General features: G+C 54.8%; 2 protein-coding genes across 5 annotated transcripts in view; one reads left to right on the forward strand and one right to left on the reverse strand.

Moving 5' to 3' along the window:
- The window catches only part of KMO (kynurenine 3-monooxygenase), a 41880-nt gene extending 35959 nt beyond the window's left edge, over positions 1-5921 (forward strand). For both annotated transcript variants that reach the window (XM_037912873.2, XM_043525817.1), the window contains 3 exons: positions 1069-1170; positions 1265-1324; positions 4086-5921. In XM_037912873.2, coding sequence (XP_037768801.1) covers positions 1069-1170; positions 1265-1324; positions 4086-4256 — 333 coding nt within the window. In that variant the 3' untranslated portion in view covers positions 4257-5921. The remainder of the gene's footprint in view (positions 1-1068; positions 1171-1264; positions 1325-4085) is intronic.
- A 3536-nt stretch (positions 5922-9457) lies between these two features.
- The window catches only part of ITGB2 (integrin subunit beta 2), a 53795-nt gene continuing 38307 nt past the window's right edge, over positions 9458-24945 (reverse strand). For all 3 annotated transcript variants that reach the window (XM_037912467.2, XM_037912468.2, XM_043525119.1), the window contains 10 exons: positions 24656-24811; positions 23772-23867; positions 23004-23093; positions 18509-18649; positions 16572-16756; positions 15024-15268; positions 13352-13571; positions 12358-12560; positions 11358-11524; positions 9458-10418 (listed from right to left, as the gene is read on the reverse strand). In XM_037912467.2, coding sequence (XP_037768395.1) covers positions 10353-10418; positions 11358-11524; positions 12358-12560; positions 13352-13571; positions 15024-15268; positions 16572-16756; positions 18509-18649; positions 23004-23093; positions 23772-23867; positions 24656-24811 — 1569 coding nt within the window. In that variant the 3' untranslated portion in view covers positions 9458-10352. The remainder of the gene's footprint in view (positions 10419-11357; positions 11525-12357; positions 12561-13351; positions 13572-15023; positions 15269-16571; positions 16757-18508; positions 18650-23003; positions 23094-23771; positions 23868-24655; positions 24812-24945) is intronic.

Here is a 24945-nt window from a genome sequence, read left to right on the forward strand (position 1 = left end):
TCGAGCTGTATTGGTCCAATCCCCCTCTCCCAGGGGGACTCTTTTAGTCTTGTATAGAAGGGGCTTTTTTCAGTTTAGATGATGTCTCTTTGGAAGGCGTTTAAGCTAAATAAATTTAAAAAAAAAGATGTTTTTATTCTGGCCTAAGGAGTCCTCGCTGGAGGAGGTGCGGGTGGGTTTATACTGGGGTAACTCTAATTATACTGATCTAACTGGTAAAACTTGCCTGTGTAGGCAAGACAGACAGGCTGGGAGTGGGAACAGAGGTACAGCTGGGGAAGAGGCTTGTCTTTGGCCACCCAGCTCTGCTGACTCCCATGCCAGTGCTCTGCCCACTGGGCCATGCTGCCTCTCATCTGTGCCAATTGCTGTGCATTGTTTTGGCTTCATGATTTGTCAGGCACTTCGCCCCATCCTGTATCTGTTTGTGGCAGAGCACAGAGAGACCTGGGCCTAAGAGGGCCTTTAAATTGACCCCGCTGCAAATTGCTAATACAGTGGGAGACTGCTGTCTACACTACATGGTTAGCCTGGCTTCTTCCCTGGCTTTTAGCCTTAACCCCAGCAAAACCTCTGACCTGGGTTGGGAGGTGGTTCCCACCAGCTACCGGGCCTGGCTGAGGGCAGGGGCTTAGAGCCAAGCACTGCTTTAACTCAGGCTAGAACCCACCACTTTGCAGCGAGGACACAGGCTACATCACTCCAGTGCTGCTGGGCTCCCAGGCCTTCCCACAAGCCCCCCACAGCACAGACCACGTTTTCTGCAGTTGCCAAGGCAAGACTCCTAGTGCGTCTCAGCACAAAGAATCGTGGGATATGCCCTCAGACACACACAGGCGGGTGCAGAAATGGTGAGGCCACAGTAACCCGGGTCAGGCTTTCCTGTGGGGATGCTCACGCCCAGGCTCGGCTAGCAAGGGTGCTCAGACCGAGTGCCAATCCCCTGGACAGTAGGTGGTAGGAAGTGAGAGCGCTGAGTGGCTGAAAAGGATGAGAGCAAGTAGCCACAGCACGAGGGGAAAGGTCCCCGCAAGCACCCCACCTTTTAAACTCCGCGCCTTGTTCCAGATGCGCGCACATGTTAATTCCAAGTGGTTCATTTTCCGCAAGTACGTGGACAACTTTCTTCACCGGCTCATGCCCTCCACCGTTATCCCGTTATACACAATGGTAAGACCTGCTTTTCTGTCCCCTGCCTGCCCTCCCCTCCCCAGGCTGTCTCTGGTCACCCCGAAGGACTAACAGCCTTTGCAATCTGGTGCAGGTCACGTTCACTAGAATCCGCTACCATGAGGCGCTGCAGCGCTGGAAATGGCAGAACAAGGTGAGTGGGAACTGGAGCCGATTTCCACTGACCCAGATGTCCAGAGCATCTCCTGCCCTCCCCCTTTGCCCTCCTCAGATGATAGAAGCAGGTGTGCTAGGGTCCCTGCTACTGGTAGGTACTTTTCACAGCCCCTTCTGGCTGCGCCGCACTGCTTGCCCTTGACTCACGACACGCCTGGCTGTGAATCTGCATTGCCAGAGCCGAAACTGAGTAAGTAGGGGCCAGGGGCTCAGTGCTTCCTGAGCGAGCGGCACGGTGGTGCTCCAGTCACAGCGGGCTATTCCCCCAGGCTGCTGATTGGCCATTTCCCATAACCCTAACGCAGGGAGGTGTGCCACTCTGCACAGAGAGCCCGTGTCTTGCCCCAGGTTCCTGCAAGGAGCAGACGCTGGTTCGGCCCCATTCCAGCTCTGCTCCCTGCAGCGTCTCCCCACGGCTCAGTGTAGCACATTTTTACTGTGTGCATCATGTCCCCCACCAGTAACTAGTGCACTAGTGGATAACAGTCTACTACTGCTGCTGACTAATGGAGGTGCTCCTTTAGCTCAGCTGGTCTGTGCTAGTGGTGTTGAAAGTCCTGGTGACAAGGGGGGGGGGGGTTATACTAGCAAGTGAGGACAATAGAGTACAATGCCAAAGAGCCCCTCAGATACGGAGATTCTCATGTCGTTTTTACGTGAATGGATGTTCAGGCAGAACAGCTGAGTGGGTGGGGCGAGGGACGGACAGTGCGAAAGCCCTGGGGAGGTGGCATGCTTCAGCTCTCCACACCATTGATTTGTGCATGGTGGCTCTTCCTCTTGCTGGGAAAGAGCAAATGACAGGCTGGAAACTTCCATCTGGTATGACTCCCTGGGTGTCCTCTTGGTGCTATGGTAGCTGTGGGTTTAAGCCCCTTGTGCCAGCATGAATACAGGCCTTTAGCATGCAGCCTTTTCAGCCCAGTCCCCCTTGTCTGACTTTATCATAAGCATGCCCCCGAAGACGCCTGTCCAGCCGGCACACCTCCTCCAGCGCGCACGGTGCTTTCGCCTGGCTTGGGAATCGGATGCCCTGGCCTGAACTTAGGCCAGTCATAGGCTGTGCCTCCCCAAACTGCCAGGCCTGGCCCTGCCCACACTCTGCCCCCAGGGCCCCGCTTCGGCGCTCCGGGGGGGCTGTGGGCACTAGCCAGCCTAGGGCAGGGGCTGGCGGCCGCAGTGGGGGTGCTCTGGGTTCCAGGGTGCATGGAAGGGGCAGGGCCTCAGGTGGAAGGGGCAGGACTGGGGTTTAGGCTCCCACAACCAGTGCCGCCCATGGCCAATCATTGGGCCGAGCGTAGGTAGCCTGTCTGACAAAATCCTTTCCGGCTAGTTACACAAAGTGACCGGCGTGGCTAGCATCTGCCAGCCCTGGAGAATACCTGTGACAGGGGGCTCCGCTCACCGCCAGGATGGCGCCTCCTCCTGGCCACTCTGTGGAATAGCTGGCCGGGTCAATGCCCCTTCCTGCGGTTGCAGGCCATCGCTCTGTCTCTCTCTGCCAGCGTGCAGCCCTCTCTTGCTCCACAAGCTGCTGCTGCCTCTCTGTGACTCAGCCTCCGGCCAGCTCCCTATACGCATTGTCCCCTTTCAGGGCACCAGAGCCTCACTCCCGAGCAGCCTCAGGCCGTCTGCCCATTCACTGCCCCCTGGGGCCACACCTCAGTGCCTGGCCAGGAACCTGGGCCTGCCCTCTGCTCCGGGTTCTGGCTCAGGGACCCTCTAGCCAGCAGCCAAGGTCTGGTCCCTCCGGGACCTCACGGCCTTTCCCTGAGCCCTCTTCTACCATCTGGCACCCGCTCGCCCCCCACTCCCTCCTCCCGGGGAGCAACTGCAGGCTACCTGTCTCCACAGCCTCCAGACCCTCCTCCCTCTCCCAGGCGTGACTGCGGCCTTTCCCAGCAGCCCCCTCTGCTATCACCTTCCTGCCTTTCTAAACCTAGCCCACCCTCAGCCGGAGGGGCAGGGCGGTGCGGGGCCACCTGATTCCTTCCAGCTGTGGCCTGCTGGGTTAATTAGCCCCCTTCTCAACCTGCCTTAGCTCTTCCAGGGCCAGTGCGGGGTGAGTGCCCCATCTCAAAACCCCACAGGAGCTTCCGAGAGCAGCAAGCCCTTCCTGTATCAGTGCGTCTCCGCTGGGGAGGAAGGAAGGTCTTCGCTCGCATTATCCTAGATGAGGGAAACCCTAGTGAAGACAAGGTGGTGTGTGGTTTTCACAGGATTTAGCAGGTTGAGGCAAACCCTAACCTCCCCCAGCTTGACTTAACCATGAGGAGCTCAGGGTTTCCTTCAACCTGCTAACAGGTGAACACCACAGACTGCCCTGTCCCCACCAGGACTTTCCGTCCTGTCAGCTAACCTGAGCGAAGGACGCCCCTTTTTCGGAGTGAAGACAAGTCCCCTGAGATGTCTCCACTGGCAGCTGTGTGGCTGGAGATGCTGCTCTTGACCAGAGGAGGGGCCTGCAATGCTCTGTGCTGATACGTAGCCAGCCGGGCTTGACTTCCCTCCTCTCAGCAAACTCCTTTTCCTGATCACACGGGGGCTTCTGGCCTTGGCTTAGCAGTCGAGTTTTCCTCTGGAGTGCCCCAGTCTGTGGGAAAGGCTCCATGCTGGGGGAGGTGTCATCCCTGTCCGAGGGCAGGGGCGAGGAGGGAGTGTTATAAAGTGGTGTGTTCTCTCTGCTTGGGTCAAAACAAACCTTCTGAGCCAGGCTGAATTTCTCCTTACACTTGCAGGTGATTAATAAAGGACTCTTCATAATCGGGGCAGCAGCAGGCCTGGGTGGCAGCTACCTGCTCATAAAGTGGGCATCCCGTAAGTCAGACTCCTGCACAGAAAAGCTGTGGAGCTGGATACTTCGCCTCAAGGAAACTGGAAGTGTCCCACCGGGAACACGACTGGCATAAACGCCAGGGGAGCGGTGGAGGGGACACCTGGCAAAGGCCTAGGCTGCAAACTCAGAGAGGCGACTAGTGGGAGGGACACAAAGGGGGCACCAGCTAAAGGGGGGCACGTAACCTCCCCAAATGACTCCCACAAGTGACTCGTCCCTGCTCCCCACATGATCCCCCCATATGACTCGTCCCTGCCTTACCCCCAGCCCAGAGGCCCTGCAATCTCCCCATCTCCTCCCATCCCACGTTACCTGGCAGGGAGGGGGACTCTGCTCCAGTCCCCCTGGCATGTGTGGAGCCACTAACGCACTCTCCCAGGGGCAGCCTCCGGCCACGCTGCCTGCCGGGGACACGGCCCGTGGTGCGGCACACAGCGGCTGCTCTCCCAGGGGCAGCCTCCGGCCACGCTGCCTGCCGGGGACACTGCCCGTGGTGCGGCACACAGCGGCTGCTCTCCCGGGGCAGCCTCCGGCCACGCTGCCTGCCGGGGACACTGCCCGTGGTGCAGCACACAGCGGCTGCTCTCTGTGGGCTGTCCCACACCAGGCAGCGTGGCTGGAAGAGGAGGCTGGAAGAGGAGAGGCTCTGGCCCTGCCTCTTCCCTTCCAGCTCTGGCCCTGCCCCTTCATCTCCCCGGCTGCCGGTCTTGCCCCCCTCCCCAGAGTTTTGGGGAGGGTCATGTGACCCTTCTCCCTCACCCACGAGTCGCCATAGGCTGTGCAGAGTGCTTTGAGATCCTTCCAAGGCGCCACACATTGGTACTTGTCTGATGAGAGCTGCCTTGCCGCTTTGAAATGCGGCTGCACCTCACAACCTGCATCCCTGCTTCCTAGCCACTCGCTAGCCCGGTGCTCCCCTCCTGGGCCTGAACACTGCCGCTGGGTTGGCCTCTGGGGAGTTGCTTGTCACCCACCAGCCTGTTGATTTCGGGCTGAAGCCGAGATTTCGCCAGGGGTCCCCGTTGGCTGTGTTTGTAACCACGAAGCGGGAGCCATGCTTGTTATTTTGAAGCTGAAAACGCTGGTCGACAAGTGTGGACAGTTCCACAGCATCTGTGCCTGGAGCAAATGGACCAAGTGTCAGGAAGTCGCTGTCTGGCAGGATGTTCCCAAATGAACCTCATCAGACTTGGACTTCAGTGCAGTCACGCTCACTGCAAGCCATGTGTCTCCACGGGGAGGCTGCTGGCCACTCGGGATGGGACCAAACTCCCATTAGGACTTTCTGCAGAGAAAGCTCCTCCATGGTTTTCAAACGGGCGCTTACCGGGTCTCCTGGTAAGATTGAAAGGCAGTCTGCAGGGAGGCAGCTCCCTGATCAGAGATCACTGTTGCTGAAACAGTTCAGTTCTGGTTCCCTCTGGAAAGTTTTACTGCTATTGAGTTTGTTCAGGACTCAAGGATTTCCCTGCAACCCCATCCCTCTGTTTGGAAGGAGGAGCGCTAGGATACACCCACCTAGGGTTCGCCTTGATTCAGCAAGAGCCTTGGGCATGTGGCTAACTCTAGGCAAAGTGGAGAGCCCCACTGAGTTCAGTGGGGTTACTCGTGTGCCTAAAGCCAGACACTGGCTGAAATGAGGCCTAAGCGCTCATGTAACACAAGGGATTTTTAATCCGTGAACTCCTGTTATTTTGTCATCCTTGTCTACCCAAATAAAAGCTGTTTGAAACCAAAAGATGGACCTTTGTGATTCAGACATATTTTGCCACTGGGTGCTTCTTCAGCTAGCCAGTGCTCAGCGCTGCCTGGCCTGTTTGCGGGGTCTCCGAGTCACTGGCACATCCTGGGTCGTTGTTGTTCACAGAAACGTGGGTGCTTTGCCCTGGTTTTGGACTCAGGCACAGCGATTGCTCCCTGGGATTGTCATTTGGTGCCTCAGTGCTAGCTACTAGCTTTTGTACCTCACTGCTATGAATGTCCAGGCCTGGGAGAGTAAAATGCAAAACCGGGATTAGTACCGGCCACCCCACCCCGAGACTGCACCCTCTTAGTGCCCGCTGTGGGCCTGGGAGTGGGGGCAGAAGGACTGAGTGTGAGATCTCAGGCTGCGAGTTTGCAAACTCAAACAGCTTCCTTCTTTCAAAATTGAAAACTGTTTTTTTTTTTTTTTTTTGAAAAAGAAACAACTTGTCAGTAGAAAATTCCAGGGATGTGCTGGAAAAGCACGGCCCCATTTCAGCCCCTGCCCAGCAGAAAAGGCGGATGGGAGTGGTGGTGGAGATAAATGGCCAGGCACTGCTTTGCGAGTAGCTCTCCTGAGAGACAGCACTGGGCTTAGTCTGGTTGGTTTGTTTCTCTGGGCTCATGATCTCTGTGGCAATGGGTATGGGTCGCTCAGTGCCCCCTGCTGGAGCCCCACGCGATTATATACCCCGCTCCCTGGTGCTGCTCTTGGGTGTTTGCTCCAAGCCAGACTGTAGGGAGGGGCTTGGGGTGTTGTGAGTTTGATCCTAGCAAGGGGCAGCTGAGCCTAGGGAGAGGTGGGGCCAGTTTCTGGGAGCAGAAAGGGGCGGCTGCTTTGTTCATATGTGCTCAGAGCTGTTTCTAGGGCTTTGGTGCTAACGACCCCAGTTCAGCAAAGCACAGCTGTTATGATGTCATGGGCTGTGGCCACGTATTTAAACTTACACCTCATTGTACTGGGGCCTAAAGGTCTAAGCCGTGTGTGGTGTGTGGCCTGACCCTGGGATGGGTTTCCCCGTGTGGGTTTTGGCTGCAGCCCCAGAGAGGGCGTCTGGCTGCACCTCGGCATCGCGGGCGGTTTCGTGGCCCACTCACTCCCTAACGGGGGCATCTGGAGCTCTGCAGCAGCCACCTCGGCTGTCCTGGGAGTCTGACGTCCCAGCGCAGAGGGGCAGGCTCCCGTCCCTAAGTCCACATTAACTCACGAGCTGCGCTTGTAACTGCAGCATTGTGCGCACGACCTGTTCTCCCCCGGGAGGGGTTCTGTGGGGGACCCAGAGATTCCTGCGTCGGGGGGAAGACACACGCGCAGGGCAGCAAAGCGGTAATAACTGACGCTCCCCCAGCTCCGCTACGCTGTGCATACCACCTGTCAGCCTTCAAACGAGGGCGGTCCCACACCCGGAGCCTGGCTCCAAGCACCTGCTGGCTTCAGGCTGTGGGCAGCCTGGCTTTGCCACAACCACCCACTGCCCACAGTCAGTCCCGTGGTCCTCAAGCCTGCTGCCAGGGCGTTGCCATCCCCACTGGCAGTGCGAGCCCAGATCACTTGACCGTCCAGGCTGCAATGTGTTGCTGGGGTAATCGTGAGTATCACAGCTCTAGAGCCAAAGTCAGGGGGAGGTATTAGGCAGAGTCCCTTGGCCCTGGCTGCGCCTGCTCCACCGATGTGTGCGGGAGCTGACTGGAGTCAGCACAGGCTGGAGCGGAGCAGGAGGAGGAAGGCCCAGGAACCCCCGCGGTGCTTTTCCTGCCGCCACAAGCCACTCCAGCACATGGGCAGACGCGGGTCGGGGGGTGGGGAAGCAGGCCTAAGGGGGGTCTAGCTCAGTAAGGGGAGAGACGGGGAAGCCCACGTCACCTCTGACCAGGTGTACCCGTATCCAGAAGAGCGTACATGTGAAGTGACCTGGGGTGGGCTCATCTGGCTGGATTAACCCAGTCCGCTCCCTCGAGAGGCTGGCGGCAGCCAGCAGACGCCATCACGCAGCCTGGGGACATGCACTGCAGGCCAGCTGCCGGGTTTGATGTATTTTTATTAATAGACCAGGGTGGGGATGTGACATGTTACTACAGGCAAATTGTTCTCACACATAAAGCAAGTTCTAGATCGGGGGGGGGGGGGAACTACAGCCCGCGGGCCACCTCCAGCCCGTCAGACCATTTAATCTGGCCCTCAGCTCCCAGGAACGGGACTGGCACGAGGCACGAGCAAAGCAAGCACGTGCTGGGGGCGGCATGTTTCCAGGGGCGGCGTTCCGGCCACGCTTTTCTTTCGGGGCAGCAGCGCTCTCGGAGACGGGGCGAGGGCGCCGTGCCCCCGGCCGCAGCAGGAAGGGGAAGCCCCAGACCCGGGATAGGGCCCAGCCACTACCTGGGGAGGAGAGGGCGAGTCCTGCTGTCTCATCTGTGCCCTGGCTGCTGCGCTGCCTTGTGCCACCCCTTATTTTGGGGGCTTCTCTGCGCGGCCGGGCGGGGGAGGGGGGAAAGCCCCCGCAGGCGCTGGGAGAAGGGGACGCCACTCCCGCCGCTTCCAGCGCCGCCTGCGAGCCCCAGCCCCACCTCAGCTTGGGGGCGGCAAAAAACTAGAGCCGGCCCTGCCCAGGAAGCAGCCGGCCTGACCCCCCCTCCGGCTCCTACGTACTATGTGGAGGCACGGCCAGGCGGCTCTGCACCCTGCCCCGTCCGCCGCAGCTCCCACTGGCCGTGGTTTCTGGCCAATGGGCACTGCAGGGGGGGCGCCTGCGGATGGGGCAGGGTGCAGAGCCGCCTGGCCGTGCCTCGGAGCCGAAGGGGGGACATGCTCCCAGGAGCTGCTTGTGGTACATGCTGCCTGGAGCCTGTATCCCTGACCCCCCCCCCCCCCCGCCCCAATCCCCTGCCCCAGCCCTGATCCCCCTCTGAACCCCTCAGTCCCAGCCCAGAGCCCCCTCCTACATCCCAAACCCCTCATCCCCAGCCCCACCTCAGAGCCTGCACCCCAGCCAGTGGTTTCAAACCCCCCCCATACCACAACCCCCTTCCCCAGCCCTGATCCCCCTCCTGCCCTCCGAACCCCTTGAACCCAGCCCAGAGCCCCCTCTTGTACCCCAAGCCCTGCACCCCCAGCCAGAGCCCTCACCCCTCGTACCCCAACAACCCGCCCCATCCCTGATCCCCCTCTCGCCCTCTGAATCTATTGGTCCCAGCCTGCAGCCCCCTCCTGCACCCCAAACCCCTCATCCCCAGCCCCACCCCAGAGCCCGCACCCCCAGCTGGAGCCCTCACCCCCTCCTGCAACCCTACCCCCAATTTCATTAGCATTCATGGCTTGCCAAACAATTTCCATACCCCGATGTGGCCCTCAGGCCAAAAAGCGCCCCCCCGCCGCCCCCGTTCTAGAGTCATACAGACTTTTAGAGGCATGACCCTCTGAAGCAAGAATTAGTCATTCAATGCACCACTTCCAGCTAGCTCCGAGAAAGCCCCAGGATGTGCCTGTCGCTTTGTCCTGGGCTGCGTGTGTCCGACTGGCGCGCTGTCAAGGGGAGGAGACACCTTGTGAGGGGGGGATGAAGTGAGCATAGAAATCTGACTGCTGCTTCTGAACAGTTGTTTCCTTGCCACTAACCCATCACGGAGAAGGCTCAGACCCCAAGGGTTACGGGGCAGCCAGGGCTGCAGGCCCACTCCGAAGTGCAGCAGAAAGGGCTGAGGGGTCCGAGCAAGAGGGCAATGATTTAGGAAGATGTGGGGCACGTCCCTGACAGCTCCCTCTTTCCGGCCACCAGCATCCACCCACCCCTATGGCCACCGCCCTCCTCACTGCAGGTTTACTGCTCTGGAGACCAGCACGTGGCCTGACCCCCGAATGATTTTAGCACTGACTTTTCGACAAGACCTGCAGTAGTTCCCGTAGCCGAGCACAGCACAGCTGGACAGGGAATTGGAGTGACCGCAGCCTTTGAGCAGAGAGCTTTAGGCCAGAAAGAAGGTGGCATCTGGTAGAAAGCCAAGCAAAGATCAATACTGGTTGTACGTTGAAAACGAGTAACAATGCAGGCTCGGTTCAAGCTCTAACAGCAACTGGTGCCACTGCATGGCACGTCTTTGCAGCGTGAGTTAAGACAGATGGTGGGATTGTTTTCCAGGCGCCCACGCTAATGCAAACTGACAATAATCCCACCAATCAAAGCTTGCACGGCTGCCTTCTCACAGCCCTATGAACACAGCTTGCAGGAGCCACGCAGAGGGAAGAGCCTGCTGGAGAAGAGACCGCACAACACAGCCCGCCGGACAAAGCCCGCCGGTCACTGGCAGCGTCATGGAAGAAGGGAACAGCGTACGGCAGATCTCTGCTTAGAGAATAAAATGCTGGTGCCCTTAGTTTGGTATTTCCTGGTTTAACAGTTGAGCCTTCCCAGGCTTGCAGGGTAGCTCCACGTCATTCTCCATTGAATCTGGGGTTCATGACAGTGGTGGTAGCACTCTGGAAAAGGGGATTGTCACCCTGGGAAGAAATACCAGACAGGTACGTTGTGAGTGCTGCCTGGATCGTCCAGAAACAGAGCCTCAGTTCACCCAGCTGGCTAAGGATCGGATCGAGCGAACATTACAAACTGAGGGAAGACAGGGGCTGCTCACGTGTGGTCCTCCCCCAGGCACGGGGAGCTTTCTCCCCACAGCGTGGTGACAGGTGAGCCATCGCTCCTGTGCCATGAGGCGGACACACCGCTCCAGCCCTCCAATACTCACGCTCAGGTGCGGAAGCATTGGCCCAGGTGTGAGCTTCTGGCCTGTAAAGAGCCTGGCATGGCCAGGTGGCTGTCCCTCCCAGAGGGAGCCGGCAGCCAGTGGAGAGGCGATACAATCCACTTCAGCAACTTTTAACTTTTCAGGCCCCCACACCAGCCATGTGCCGATGATTTCGGGTGAGGGCTGCATGGGCATTTCCTCCTTCCTGCCATGAGACCAACCCTGGACATGAGTGGCAGCAGCGAAGTCCAATGGGAGATATCTGAGCTAGCCAGGGGCCTCCAGATAAACCTGCTTTGGGTAAGTCTCTGGGCCCCCTGTGTCTCCCGCACTGCAGAAGGGAAAGTCCACCCCATCTTGCACCCAAACCAGGAGTGCCCCTCAGCATCTCTCTCTGTTATCTCCACACCCCCAGCCTGGGGATGTAAAGGAGCCGCTGGCCCTGGTGCTGTGTTTGGGGAGGGTACAGGACACCAGCCAGGGAACCACTTGGCAGTGGCCTGTACCCAGTTATTTCCCACACCTGCACGATTGCAAGAGGGCCTGAGGCCTCCTCCCCAGAGCCAGCCGCCCCACAACTAAGAACAGACACCTGTCAGGCTGGCAGGGCTCCAACCAGCTCTGGGGATCAGGCAGGGCAGGCGGAGCAGGGCGGCTGCTGTGGGGTGCTACGGGAAAGGCAGAGCCAGCTCACCTCGTTCCACTTGGCCTTCATCTTCTCCTTCTCGAACCTGCTGTACTCCCTGCGGTCGAACACCTCCATCAACAGCCGCCACATCACCAGGAGCAGCAGCCCGATCAGGGCCACGCCCGCGATGGTGCCGCCCACGATTGCAGCGATGTTCGGGGGCTGCGGACACTCTGGGGATGAGAGAGAGCCCAGGAGTCGCCTCACGGGACTGAGCGTTCAGCCCTGCTGCCCGCAGGCAGGCTGGCGACATTGATGGGCATCTGCCGCCTCCAGCAGTGTGTGATGAGAGCGGGCCACACACCGAGCCTGACGGGGGCCGTTCTACGGCAGCTACCGTGCGCTGTACGCCGCCGAATCACGGCAGCAGCCACAGCACCAGGCGCCTGGCACGGGCAGCAGGGTGCAGCCATTCAGCTGCTAGATCTGCAGGCTGGTTGCTGTTACCCCACTGGCATTCTGGGGAGCTGTCTGCAGCGCCCCGCCGGCACGGCCTGACCCGCTTTCCGGGGGCTGGGGGGAGGGCACTCTGGCTTGCGTCCGGCGAGGAGCAGGACTTGGCAGGAAAGACAGAACAGGGGAGGAAGGGAGGAGGATTCAGAACCTGGCGGGAGGAAAGGGAAGGGGCCATCAAGGCCTGTCTGTGCTCACCGAGGGACCCAGCGCTGGCTGTGGCTGGGGGCTCCTCTGTACCAGCACGAGCCATGCCCGCCTCCAGAATGTTCTCTGTCAGGGTGACAGCCTTCTTCCCCTCCCCCCATGGGGGGCACTGCTCTGGGACGGGGGCAGGGGACTCCCCACCGGCAAGGACGGGGCATGTTTCTCGTGGCATCGTTATTTTGAATGAAGCAAAATCCCCCATACTTTCTTTCTGTTTGAAAATTCCCCTCCTGCTGCGCCTGTAGGGGGCGCTGTAACCTCTTCTGGGTTTGGCAGGCTGGCTCTGGAGCGAAACCCGCCCCCCCTTACGGAGTACAGAGAGGGGTGTGGGACGAGATTCCAGTACCTTTCTTGGCATTGACTTCAAAGGAGTACTTGTCCTCCCCATCCTCCTGTCTCATAAGGTAGGAAATCCAGCAATTCTCCGAGTCCTTCTCCCGGCACTGCCGGCCGCCTGTCGACAAATCGGCTTCGACGATGTTCAGACACGCGGCTGTGCAGTTCTTCTGAAACGGGCCACTCTCAAACGCCTTGCACTCCACACAGGAGCTAGAAGACAGACACAGGAGGCGCATGTCTCGGACAATAGGCTGGCCGCAGCTCAGGGATGGAGGGACCTGTGTGTGGGGTGGGAAGGAATATTCCCCAGCTCCGACGGGAAGTGACCTTGGGGGCTTTGCCTTCCTCTACAGCATGGCGTGTGCGTCACTGGCCAGGATTATCCGGGTGTAACGCACTTACCCAGCAGCTGCCTCACGAACCAACACAGCCGAAGAGGGCAGTGTGAACCTGGTGTGCCTTGGCCCCCCGTTCTCTGCCGGGGGCACATTAGAGACTCGTCTCCTGTGGGCTGTCGCACTGTGGTCTTCCGTGAGCTGCTGGGTGCAGTGTGCGGGCGCCCGGTGGTGCTGCGGGCCAGTGACATGCGGGAGTCAGACCAGACAACCCGGTGCTCCCTTCTGGCCTTACGCTTGGGACTGGTTAGTAGTGAATCAGACACACAGGGGCAGGACGTGGCAGACTGATGGCGGGGAGGAGGGGGCTGTCTGTGACCGGGGTTCCACGGACCACAGAAGCCTCATGGGGGGCAGAGTTGCTGGGGGCACTCACGGGCCAAGGGCAGCTGTAGAGCCAGGTTCTTGTGCCTCCACCCCACAACTGTGGGGCCGAAGTGGCCATTCGCCCAAGCTTTCCAGGTTAGAACAGAAACAGCCACCTTCGATGTGAGAAGAAACTGCCCCCGCGCTGTGCCCCTGGGCTCCCGGCACCTGCTCCGGCCAGGGGGAGCAGCCAGGCTTCCGAACACAAGCCTGGCTCGGGCGCTTCCGCGGGTCACTTACATGTATCGGGCGCAGGGCGAAGGGCAGCCAGGGCATTCCTGACAGAACGGGGGTTGGTAGCCTGGCTTGCACTGGCACGTATTGCATTGGCAGTACCCACGGTCGCTGCATACGTTTCCCCGGACGTTCACGCAGCCGTCTGTAGACTTCTTGCACTGGCAAGCGCTGCCTTCGAAGCCAGCGTTGCATTTGCACTCCCCACAGTCACAGCGCCCTCGCTCTGGGGGGCAAACAGAGATTTTAGAGCCAATACAGCTGCTCTGGGACAAATCCTGTAGGCAGGTATCCGGGTGGGGCCACCGGGAGCTATGAACCTCTACAGTAACAGAAGAATCTAGGGGCTGCTCATGTGAGAGATATGGATTCCTTCACCAGCCTGGCCTTCGCCAGCCTGGATTTTCATCCTCACCTGTCTCAGCACTGACAGGCTCAGAACTCGTCCCTTCTTCCAAATGGGCAGGGCTTAAATTGCGAGAGTGTTTCCTGGAGCCCCAGAGCTTGGGGCTTCAGCCCTGCAGGAGGCGCCAGGGCTCAGGGCTTCAGCTCCGTGGGAAGCGCCAGGGCTCGGGGCTTCTGCCCCGCGGGATGTGCCAGGGCTTGGGGCATCAGCTCAGTGGGGCGCACCGGTACCTGGGGCTTCAGCTTTGTGGGTGCACTGGGGCTTGGGGCTTCAGCCCTGAATGGTGTGTCAGGGCTCAGAGTTTCCACTCTGTGGGGAGTTGCAGAGCTTGGGGCTTCAGGCCTGTGGGCTTGAAAATATTTATCAGAGCTCTGCTCCAGGCAGCTCTGGCTGAATTTAAGCCCTGCACAAGGGGCCTTCCTTCCTGGAATCAGAAGGCTTAACCTGCAAGCACTGATTCGCTCAGCAGGGCTCAGCCCACCTGTATCAGAGCCAGAAAACCTTCCCAAGCAGGGTCCTGCAGGACCCTAGCGTGACATGGACTTCCGGGTAGGGGCTCCACACCTCCTTCCCACCATGCAGCGGGCACATTTCTAAGGCATCTCACTTAGTGACCTGGGTAGCGTGGGCTGTATCAGCATAACTACTGGACACCCTGGAAGCATGCGGCTTCCTTCTCCAGTGGAGCACTCCAATTCAGCTAGTTTCCGCAGGGCCACAGCGGGGGTGGGAAGTTCAGAGGGAAGAGAAAGAGGCCGGACATTAGGGCTCTCTTGCTAGCTTCTCACAACACATCCCTTGTTCGAGCACACCAAGCCCTGGGTGTTTAAGGAACGGCCTCGTGGAGAACTTGTGAGGACAGTGAGGGAACATGTGGAGTGGAAAGAAGCATTTGGAGGATGTTCCCGTTGCAATATTAGCCTGCCCCAGGACACGGAGCGTGCTGCCCGCACAGCCGTCGCTGCACTCCCGTCAGGCGATTGTGCTTGCAAAGCACTGGGAAATGGGCTGTCTTGCCTTTATAGCTCCACTGGATGGCGATCCAGGGCACGCGGCAGGCTAGTACGGAGGCTCCGAGTGAGACTAACCCGGCTGTTTCTCTGGGATAAGGCCCGGGTCTAACTCAGGAGTTTGTCTGCTAAGAATAATGCACTGACGTGTGAGTGCACAGCAGGGGCCTGCAGTCAGTGCCCTGGAGCAGGTAGCCACTGGAACAGTGGCCATAGGACAGGAAGGGAAGGGGCTGAGTCAGACCACGGAGCCGTCACTCACCTTCGCCGCCGCACAAGTGGCCATTATGGACCTCGCAATTCATGTTGTCGCACTCGCAGAAGGTCCCATAGATCTGCTTGTTGGGCGTGTCGCTGGTGTGGCAGGTGCACTGCCCACACACGCAGTCCCCCAGGCCCGAGCAGATGACTGAGGCATTGTCCTTCCGACAGCTCCCTTCCAGCTCCTTGCTGGTTTTGCCTTTTGTTTCGCACTCGCAGTTCTTCCCAGTGTGGCTTGGCTTGCACCTGGTGTGAGAGGAGAGGAACCCAGAAATCAGGGTCAGAGGCAGGTGGAACGGGATGGAAACCATGACCTTGGTCAGACCATCCACAGCAACACAAACAGCTTGTGCCAAGGAGCTGGTTCCCAGAGATGCTGAGCCCCTGAAGCCCCCTTGGTTTTCCATTGTTCATCCCTGTGATCACGGCACCCCGTATTCTTCATAGTGATATAATTATCATATGAGTATGATATAATTATAATACATTTTGTGCAAAACGGGTCATGTGAGGCGTCATTGGAAAAGTTATGATTTGCTGAATATGATTATCCTGTTTCTATGCATGTATCATTTTTTGTATCTAAAGTTAGGAATACTGACTATGGATCTGTATTTCAATCCTGCTTACTCTGGGTGACACCCACAATTAGCCTTTCTGGTACAACAAAGAAGAAGCCAGACAGTGCTGATGGCCCATCAGCAAAGACAATGGACCCTGGAAGAACTTAACCCTCCTGTTTGAACACTCCCGACAGCCTGTAAGTAACGGATGCTACGACTCAGCAAGGATTTCCAGGGGATGTAACGAGGCCACAGGACTCTGACTCCAACCTGGGATGTCAGTGTTTTTCCACAAACTGAATTTGGGACAAAGGGTTCCTGCCATATGCTAAAGCTCTATAAGGCAGGGAGTGACATCTCAGTTGATTTTCACTTCCTACACAAGAAGACTCCTGGAAACATCTGAGGAACAAAGACTGAAGTGGGTGAAGTGCTGGACCCAGGCTAAAGGGATTTCTCGTCTGTGTATGAAACACCTGGGGATTCCAAACTGCAAAGCAAAGTCAGCTTGTGCCTTAAGAATCTGCCAACCTGCTTGTATCATCAGCCAGGGTGAGAATTTGCTAATTCATATCCAATCTTTCTAGTATTTTAGGCTTAGTTTGCATTTTTGTTTATTTGCTAGGTAATCGGCTTTGATCTGTTTGCTATCCCTTCACCCCTACAGGACATCCTGACAGGCAGAACTTGGCCCATTAACTGTGTCCTGTCACTGTGACATTCCCCAGTCATTGAAAATAAAACCAACCTGCTGAAAGTTCTCAAGGGAAGAAAAGAAATGGGCACGTTAGATTGACTGACGTAAGTGCCTCACAGTGGATTTCGTGGTCCCTGTGCACAAAGACTGTCCCAGCATCGCTACGAATGCCAGTACAGCCATCAGCTGGCCTGGTGCTTGGAAAGCTGCCCATTCCCAGTGATCCCCAAGCTCCTGAGGAGCCCTCGGACCCCCGATTCTGTGGCATGGTGTTACTCAGATCGTTTACCTGCACGTGCCACACACGATTGTACCGTTCCCACTGCAGTCAGTGCGGCTGGGTCGCTCATCACAGTCACAGTTGCACCGGCTGACCAGTTCCACAGTGAGTGTGTCTGTGAAGCCCAAGGGCCGGATGGTAAAGAACGTGTTTTCAATGCACTCCTTTGCTGTAACTTTCACCCGGAAGGTAACCTGGAAGGAGGTGAAGGAACCAGGTTATGGGACTGTTTTCTAGGAAAGCATCATGGTCAAGGTGCTCAGGCTACCAGCCTTAACCTAAATTTGCCTCTGTCCTGAAATGTCCCCTCCAGGAGACAGGAAATTTCTGGAATCGGGTCTGTGGGGTCCCTTTACAAATCTCTCACTAGAACACAGTAGAGATGGTCAAACATTGGAACTTTCATCCTACGGGAAATGCTTCTGTTTCAACATTTGTTTTTGTCCTGAATCAGGAAAAAAGTCAAAATATCAAACCCCTCCCTCCCCCCCCCCCACAAAAATTTAGAAGTTCAAAGAAAAAAATGCCTGGTCCAGAAGGGTTGAAACACTTTGTGTCAGGTCAGTTTGACATTAAATAGTGTCCACTAAGCCGCCATGTGGTATTGAAGGTGCCCCATGCCCCCATCCTCCTCTATGGGCCAGGCTCCTGAGTTGGACTACATTTCCCATGATACACTGCTGCCATGGGATTCCCATGATGCACCATATTAAGTGGCAAGGCCAGGGTGCATGGGAGGAGATGAAGTCTAGCCAGAGAATCCAGTCCCTAGGGGACAATGGAGGCATGAGGCACCCATGAAACATCTCATGTAAACACACATTTAGAAATGGCCCACCTTGATTATCATACACATTGTAAGGAGAGTGATCACTTTAGATAAGCGATTACCAACAGGAGCGTGGTTTTTTTGCGGGGGGGGAGAGGTGTTGGGGGTGGGGGGAAAAAACCTGGACTTGTGCTGGAAATGGCCCACCTTGATTATCATACACATTGTAAGGAGAGTGATCACTTTACATACGCTATTACCAGCAGGAGAGTGGGGTGGGGGGAGAGAAAACCTTTTGTAGTGATAATCACCCATTTTTTTGGTTTGTGTGTATAAAAAGGTCTTCTGTACTTTCCACAGTATGCATCCGATGAAGTGAGCTGTAGCTCACGAAAGCTTATGCTCAAATAAATTGGTTAGTCTCTAAGGTGCCACAAGTACTCCTTTTCTTTTTACACATTGGTGTCTACCTGACCCGAAATGAAACATTTTGGTTTGATTCAACAAACTGAAATTTTTGGTTCAGGTCAATCCAACCCAAAACAAAGTATTTAGTTTTCAGTTTTCCCCAGTTGGAAACAAACAAACAAACAAACAAACAACTCTGTAAAATCAATGGAAACGTTGATTTTGCAGAAACGACATTTTCCATCAAATGAACATGTGGCTGGAGAATTCCCAGCCAGCGCTGACAGATCGCATTGTAAAGGCAGTTCCTTCCTCAACTGCCATTCAGGGCCCGATCCTGGGAGGGGTTCAGGATTTGCAGGAGATGTTTCTGGTTTGCCAAAAAAAATTTTGCAGAAAAGAAAAGAAGTCCTGATTTTCTGATTTTCCCTCCTGATGTGACAGGTAACCTCAACCCTAACTTCACCTGACCGTGGAGAGGGGGGCAGTGGATTGGGTTCTGCTATGTAAAGAACATACAGGGACTCTGCACTCAGGATCCTGTGTTCCCTTGGAGCTCTAGGACCTGAGTATTGCTCCTGATCTTTCTGCGAGAAACTAAGGTTACAGAAAGGACTGAGCCAGAGCTCTCTAGGGCGACCAGACAGCAAATGTGAAACATTGGCACAGGGGGTGGGGTGGGGAATAGGAGCCTATATAAGAAAAAGACCCCAAAATCGGGACTGTCCCTATAAAACCGGGACATCTGGTCACCCTAGGGCTCTCCTACCTCGTCATGGATCTTGACATCACTACATTCCCCTCTCATGCCATCCATGGTGGGTTTTTTGCCATGGCAGAAAGAATCGTATGTGACTTTCAAAACGTCCGGCAAGGTACCATGGTCCAGGATGACTCTGGAGGACAAGTTCTGTGAGGAAAACAAGAAAGAAAATGACACAGAAATATGTCAGCATCACAAAGAGGGGATCAAATCTGAGAACCGCCTCAGAATAAACACTCCTTGAGGATGGCTTGTCTGCGTCACAGTGTATTATACCTCCTGCCAGGCGCTATTGCTTTTCCTTTGGGTGTAACTGTGATCAGTTCAATACAAGGGATGACTGAGAGGGAGGACTAGGAAGTGAGAGCTTAGCTCTGGTAAATGTGGTGGAAATGGGATTGCTAGGGTATGACTCAGGATTTGGGATGTGCAATGTATGGTCTGTTTTGGGGAAGAGTGGATCAGTCTTTCCCACCCCAGATCCATCACCCCGACTCTGTGATAATGAGGCAACATATCTGGGGACTTCCGCTTGGATTCTGCACTGCTCCAAGTCTTTCCAGACAGGGGAAATATGTCCATTATTCAATATGAGAGCATACAGTGGAAGGACAAGGAGGAAGATTTTGGTTCCTGCTCCGGCAATGACTCATATTTAGTGTAATGTTTGTGCACAGCACCTGCATGTATAATATAAGTCAGATACTTGGCATGTTAGAATTCTGTTGACCAGAATTTTATGGGTTATTTGTTATGGCTCGCCACTGATCACATCCGACCAGAAAATTTATATATAGGTTCTCTTCCAATTCAGACTACAGGGTCCAAGAACTCAAAGAGTTCTATATCGGGAGAGGACTGTCAGGGTGCTTGGCAAAAACACTTACACTGAGGACAATACCAAATTGATACAAACTTTATTGAGATTAACAAAAGAATAATAAATGCTATGAAACTTAAGACTGCAAAACAGTAAAAGAATTCCAAAACTCCTGGTGGTAACATTTCTATCATAAGTACCTTAACTTAACATACCCACACCCTTCCTTGAGGACCCGGTAATAGGAGGTGAAGGACCAGCCTTACTCCTGGCAGGCCCGATAACATGATGGTGCTGGCTTCCCCAGTAGTTAGGAATGCTGAGTAGTTATACTATACTACACAAGCTGAGCTGATAGTGTGATAGAAGATAGAATAATAGGTAGATAAAAAGATAGTCTATAGAATATAGGAGAACACAGAAAAGAAAGAGCTAAAGACTAAAAGAGCTTTCTATGATATCCTTACAAGGTATTTTATAGGATCCTGACACTGTGTAATTCAGGCCCAACCAATCTTATTTCCATACCCTAAGAAATGTATGGGTACCTTTATCCTATAGGTTAGTGGATTATGACACTTACTCTATATATTAATAAGGATTATCTCACTCCCCAGACTGCCAACCTAGGCTCTCTTGGAGACTTCCCGGTTTGTGGTGTGCCCTGCGGTTACCAGCTGGTTGCAGACGCTGGATGAACCTGTTCAGTGTTGTGTATAGTTCCTCCCTTTGGTTCCCCAAAGTTCAGGGACCATTCCTATCTGCGCCAAAGATTGCCAGCTTTTATGCTGACTTACTCTTAACTGATTATACTTTTAGCTATCTCGTGGATCTTACCGGATACAGGCCGGTAAACTTCTTGCATTTCAGCAAAACTTATTCTATGTATAATTATTAGGAAACACATTAATACTGATAAAATATAAGAATGAAATGGATTAATTCAGAAAGAGAAGCATATTATTTGATACGACTGGCTGGATTAGTAGGATATAATAGCTAGCAAAATAATCCTATGGGCTACAAATCTCATACAGAAAATTAAGGATCTGTGAGTAATTAATGGTTTGCTGCAAAAACAAAGACTGCACAAAAAAATTCAGGTTTCACTAAAAAATTTGCAGGTGAAACCCATGTTAATTTCCATTGTCCCTTCCAACCTCTCAGTACTGGTTTTGAAATGTTGTATTTTGCTTCTCGTTTGTCCTGAGCCTGTACTGATTTTATTTAACACTCCTGTATAAGAGCTAGGTATTAGTATTGTTACTGGTGCTCAGTAATGGGGTTTACAGACCCCCTGCTGAACATGGGGAGGGGGAAGGAAAGTCTCCTCTTTACAAGCAAGCAGCTTGATCACACTCTCAAGCAGCTGCCAGAACAGCCAATCATGAAGGCAGGCACCCACAGCTGCAACCAGCAGAGAAAACAAGACCTGCTATAAAGGGCACAGAACAGAGACGGAAACAGAGGTGGAAAGGCCTGAGGTAGCAAAGGGGTGACGACCCCACACCACGTTGCCTCCAAGAAAACAGCCAGGTGACTGAAAGAGACTGGAAGCCCTAAAACTGATAAAACTCAGTTGGATGTGACAGTCCAGGAACTGATTTGACTGAGAAGCTGAAACCCCGAGGAAGACCATACTAAGTAGTGGATGTGACACACTGTACCCCATGTTCACCACTTTTATATGGTTATGATATATTTTGTACAAAGCATGCCTTGTGCAGTATCATTTGAAAACTCATAATCGGCTGGACATTATTAGCCTGGTAAAATACGTGTGGCAACTTTGTATGTAAGGTTATGAGACTCTAATCGATAACAATGATTTTACTTTAACATGTTACAAAGTTAGAAAAGCAGCTCAAACTCTTCTTTCAGAGACTTCACACCAGCAGGGTGCTAAAGACTCATTACCTGCCTAATTGGAAATTCACCAGCTGTAAACAAGAAATTTACAATTCACCTGAAGGACATCTGGCAGCTCATGTATGTCATGGAACTGCCTGACCCCATGACCCAGCAAAGACTTTTCCAGTACAGAGGGTCAGATTATAAGAAGGGAAGGGAAATGCCTCAGGCCACCTCACCTCTCCACCTTATGTTGCTCTGCTCAGAACATCAAGGAATACCTGGAGAACACTGAACTAAGGGGAGTGGTCCCAGGCTGAAAGGAAATCCAGCCTGTGAATTAAGAACCGGCTGCAGTATCTGGTGTGGTGAGAATGACGTTTGCTTCAAATCTCATTTAGCTTGGTAAAGTTTAGGAATTAGACTGCAGTGTTATCTTTTGATTTCTATTGTAACCAGTTCTGACTTTTATGCCCTAATACTTATAATCACTTACAATCTAAGTTCCCTGTAAGCTGTGTGGCTGTGCAGCAGCCTTCTTATCACCATGCAGGCACTCAGGGAACTCGCCCGGGGGCCAGGGAAGGGGTGCTCCTCTCCCGGCCTCAACCTAGCCTGGCCCCCAACCTGCTGCGGCTGGGGCAGCCCAGACTTGCCACGGCTGGGACACTCCTCCCGCGGCCCCAACTCTGCCATGGCCAGGGCGCTTGGACTGGCCGGGGCACCCCTACTGTGGCCTGAACCCAGCTGGGGCAGCCTGGCCTGAACCCAGCCCTGGCCTGGACCTGCCATGGTGCCCCTCCCTCAGCCTGAACCCAGTCCCATCCCAGACCTGCTTGTGCTATCCTGCGGCCCCAGCCCCGGAGCTGACCCGGTGGGGAGATGTGCCTCTTCCCCCCAGCCCACGTGTTGCTGCGGGGAGAGAGAGCTGCAGGGAGTCCTCTCTCCCCGCCGAAGTCCCAGAGTCCCTTCCTGCACCCCAAACCCCTCATTCCCAGCCCCAGCTCATAGCCCGCAACCCAGCCAGAGCCCTCACCCCCTGCACCCCAAACCTCTGCCCCAGCCCTGAGCCCCCTCCCACACTCCAAACCCCTTGGCCCCACCCCCACCACATGAATTTAGTTACGTGCACCAATATGGAGGTGATGTGTCACTCCTCACCTCCCTATTGGTGCACATAATAAAATTCATTCCGCACGTGAGTGGGAAAAATTAGAGGGAACACTGCTTACAGTCTATCTCTTTCTAGTTAATAAACTTGTTTCATTGTTTTATCTAAACCAGTGTGTTTGGGAAAATCTCTACCCAGGTCAACGAGGCTGGTGCATATTCATTACCCTTTGTTGGAACGATGAACTAATTTATGAGCTTGTAAGTCCAGTGGCACGAGAGGCATATTTCTTGGGGGGCAAGGTTGGGGCTGTGGAATATGAGGGTGTCATCGAATCCTGGATGGCTGGGCCTAGCATTCATATACTCAGCTGGTGCCTGTAACTGAGCAGAGCCTGGGGAGGTCTGCTATTCACTAGCAAAGCAGTGTCAAAGGCATCCGGGGCTGGAGCGTTCGGGGGACACAGCAGTTCAGGTGGCAGCCTTGGGTCCTTGCCAGAGGGACGAAGAAGGCATGCCTGAGCAGTTCACAGGCTTCAGGCAGAGACATGGGAGAAAGGGGTGCAGCATGTACGTTTATACTTTGTATAACTGGCTGAGCAACCTACCCTTCCCGTTCCATCCCTCTCTCCCCAGATGGTATAAGACACACAGAGCTCTTGGTGCAGGCGGCCTGGCAAGGTCCAGAAAGATACATTGAGCGCGTGATGTGAAACTTACATTGTAGGCTTCCTTGATGAGTTGGATGACGTTGCTGGAATCTTCATGCAGCACCCCCACTGCTGATTTGGGGATCATTTCACTGAGCTTCTACCAATGGAGAGCACACATATGAAAAGCATTCCCTAATTTAATCATGTGAGCATGGGCACGTACTCTCCCTGCACTGCAAAAGGTGTTGTGCGGCATGATGCTCATTCTGCCTCAGTTTCCCTCCTGGTCTTCCGCTAACCCACCCCACCTGGAACACCTTCTAGGCTGAGCTGGCTTAGCCCTGTGGCTAGGTCACAAAGACATTTCATCCATCCAGGGTACCCAAAGTCCAAACTCTGCCTTCCCACCTGGGCTTCCTGCTCCTCTGACTCCTCCCCTAGCCCAGCGTCTGCCGAGTACCAACACAACACTGGCTTCCACCTCAGCCTACATCTTCTGTCCCTGCCCCCCAGCCAGCCGGCTCTCTCACTGCTTCCTCCACAGCAGGAGCCAGCTGAGCTGGGCCCCCATTTGAGCTCCTCCCTCCCAGCCAGGCCCCTGCTTCAGGCGTGGCAGGGCAGGGATGACGGGGCTCAACCAGCCCACTGACCTGTTCCTGAGTCACATGGGGTTTGTACACCCCCTCTGTGCAAGAGCAGAAGAGGAAGCATGAGCTGTGCTGATGTCACTGAGAGTGGAAGGAGAGACTTGGGCTTCCAGTTGCTTTTCATCCTCGTCTCTCAGAAGCACTGAACCACTGGGCAACGTTTCTGGGACTGTTCAAGTTCTACTTACTTGGTATATTCCAACCATTCTGCTAGTGACAGCAAAAATGGGCTGAATATTATTTTCAGCCAGCTTTTGTACCAGCTGGCCGACGGACGGGTAGTCCTGGGAGAGAAAGGGAACAGCAGCTGTGAGTTTATATTTTAGACACTTCTTTGCTACCGGGAAGATAAATATGCTTGGTTTCCAGACCCACTCACAGTACCAGCGTGGTCACGGGTTCTGATGGAGTGAGATCCCCTGGGATCTGCTCTCTTGAGCCAGTAGCTGACTGGCTTTTCCTTTCTCCAGCAGAATCTTGGGGACCTAGCAACGGACTTTTAACCACCATCCCCCTGACTTTCCCAGATGGAACTGAGAGAAAAAGGAGCAGCCCCCAGAATTAGGGATTTCAATTTCTCCGGTTTGCCTTCCTTGCTGTGTGAATGGGTTAAAGCATTTATCTGGGTGGCTGCTATAGGAAAGGCCTGCCAGAGTGTCCAGGACACAAAGCCCAACATCTAATTCACTCCTCCATGCTCTAAGAGTAAAACGGGCGTCTGTTCTAGTAATAGAAAACTCCCCTCGGAGTCCAGCCCCACCCCCACCCCCCTAGAGCACCAGGGGGCCTGCTTTACAGTCTCTTACAATCTGATACCACGGGGGACCCTTGTCAGCAGGTAAGTGCCTGCCAGCAGCTGGCTAAGAAATGCAGATTTAATTGCAAACTTTACATTTGGATGCAGTTCACAGGAGCAGGCTCTGCCCCTGACATGGGGATGTACCAAGGGAGCGGCCAAGGATGGGAAGGGGTCAAGTGTTGGAGGGGAATTGGCTCCAGCTAGTCTACAAAGTGGCTGCTCACTGCGGAAGCCAGGGTGAGTTAGAGCCAACATGCTGCTAAGGACACTTACAAACTCATTGCTCTTTTTGTATATGTTCTCTTCAAGGTGGCATTGACCATCGTTAGGGGTCAGAATGGCTCCGAGTTTACCATCCCCAGCAAAATGGAAGCCGTCATCCGTGGCGTACACCAGCAGACGAGTTACATTGCGCCAGCCAATCTTGTTCTGAGAACAGAAAGGAGAGGACTTTACTGCAGTGGATTGGTAAGACCTGTTGTCACTACCTGAACAAGGAAACAACAGGTCAGCGAGAGCCCAAGAATGGGAGAGCCCAGGCCACCTCAGGAATATAGAGTATC

The sequence above is a fragment of the Chelonia mydas genome, chromosome 11 (genome assembly GCF_015237465.2).
Source record: "Chelonia mydas isolate rCheMyd1 chromosome 11, rCheMyd1.pri.v2, whole genome shotgun sequence".
In the NCBI taxonomy this organism is placed as follows: domain Eukaryota; kingdom Metazoa; phylum Chordata; order Testudines; family Cheloniidae; genus Chelonia; species Chelonia mydas.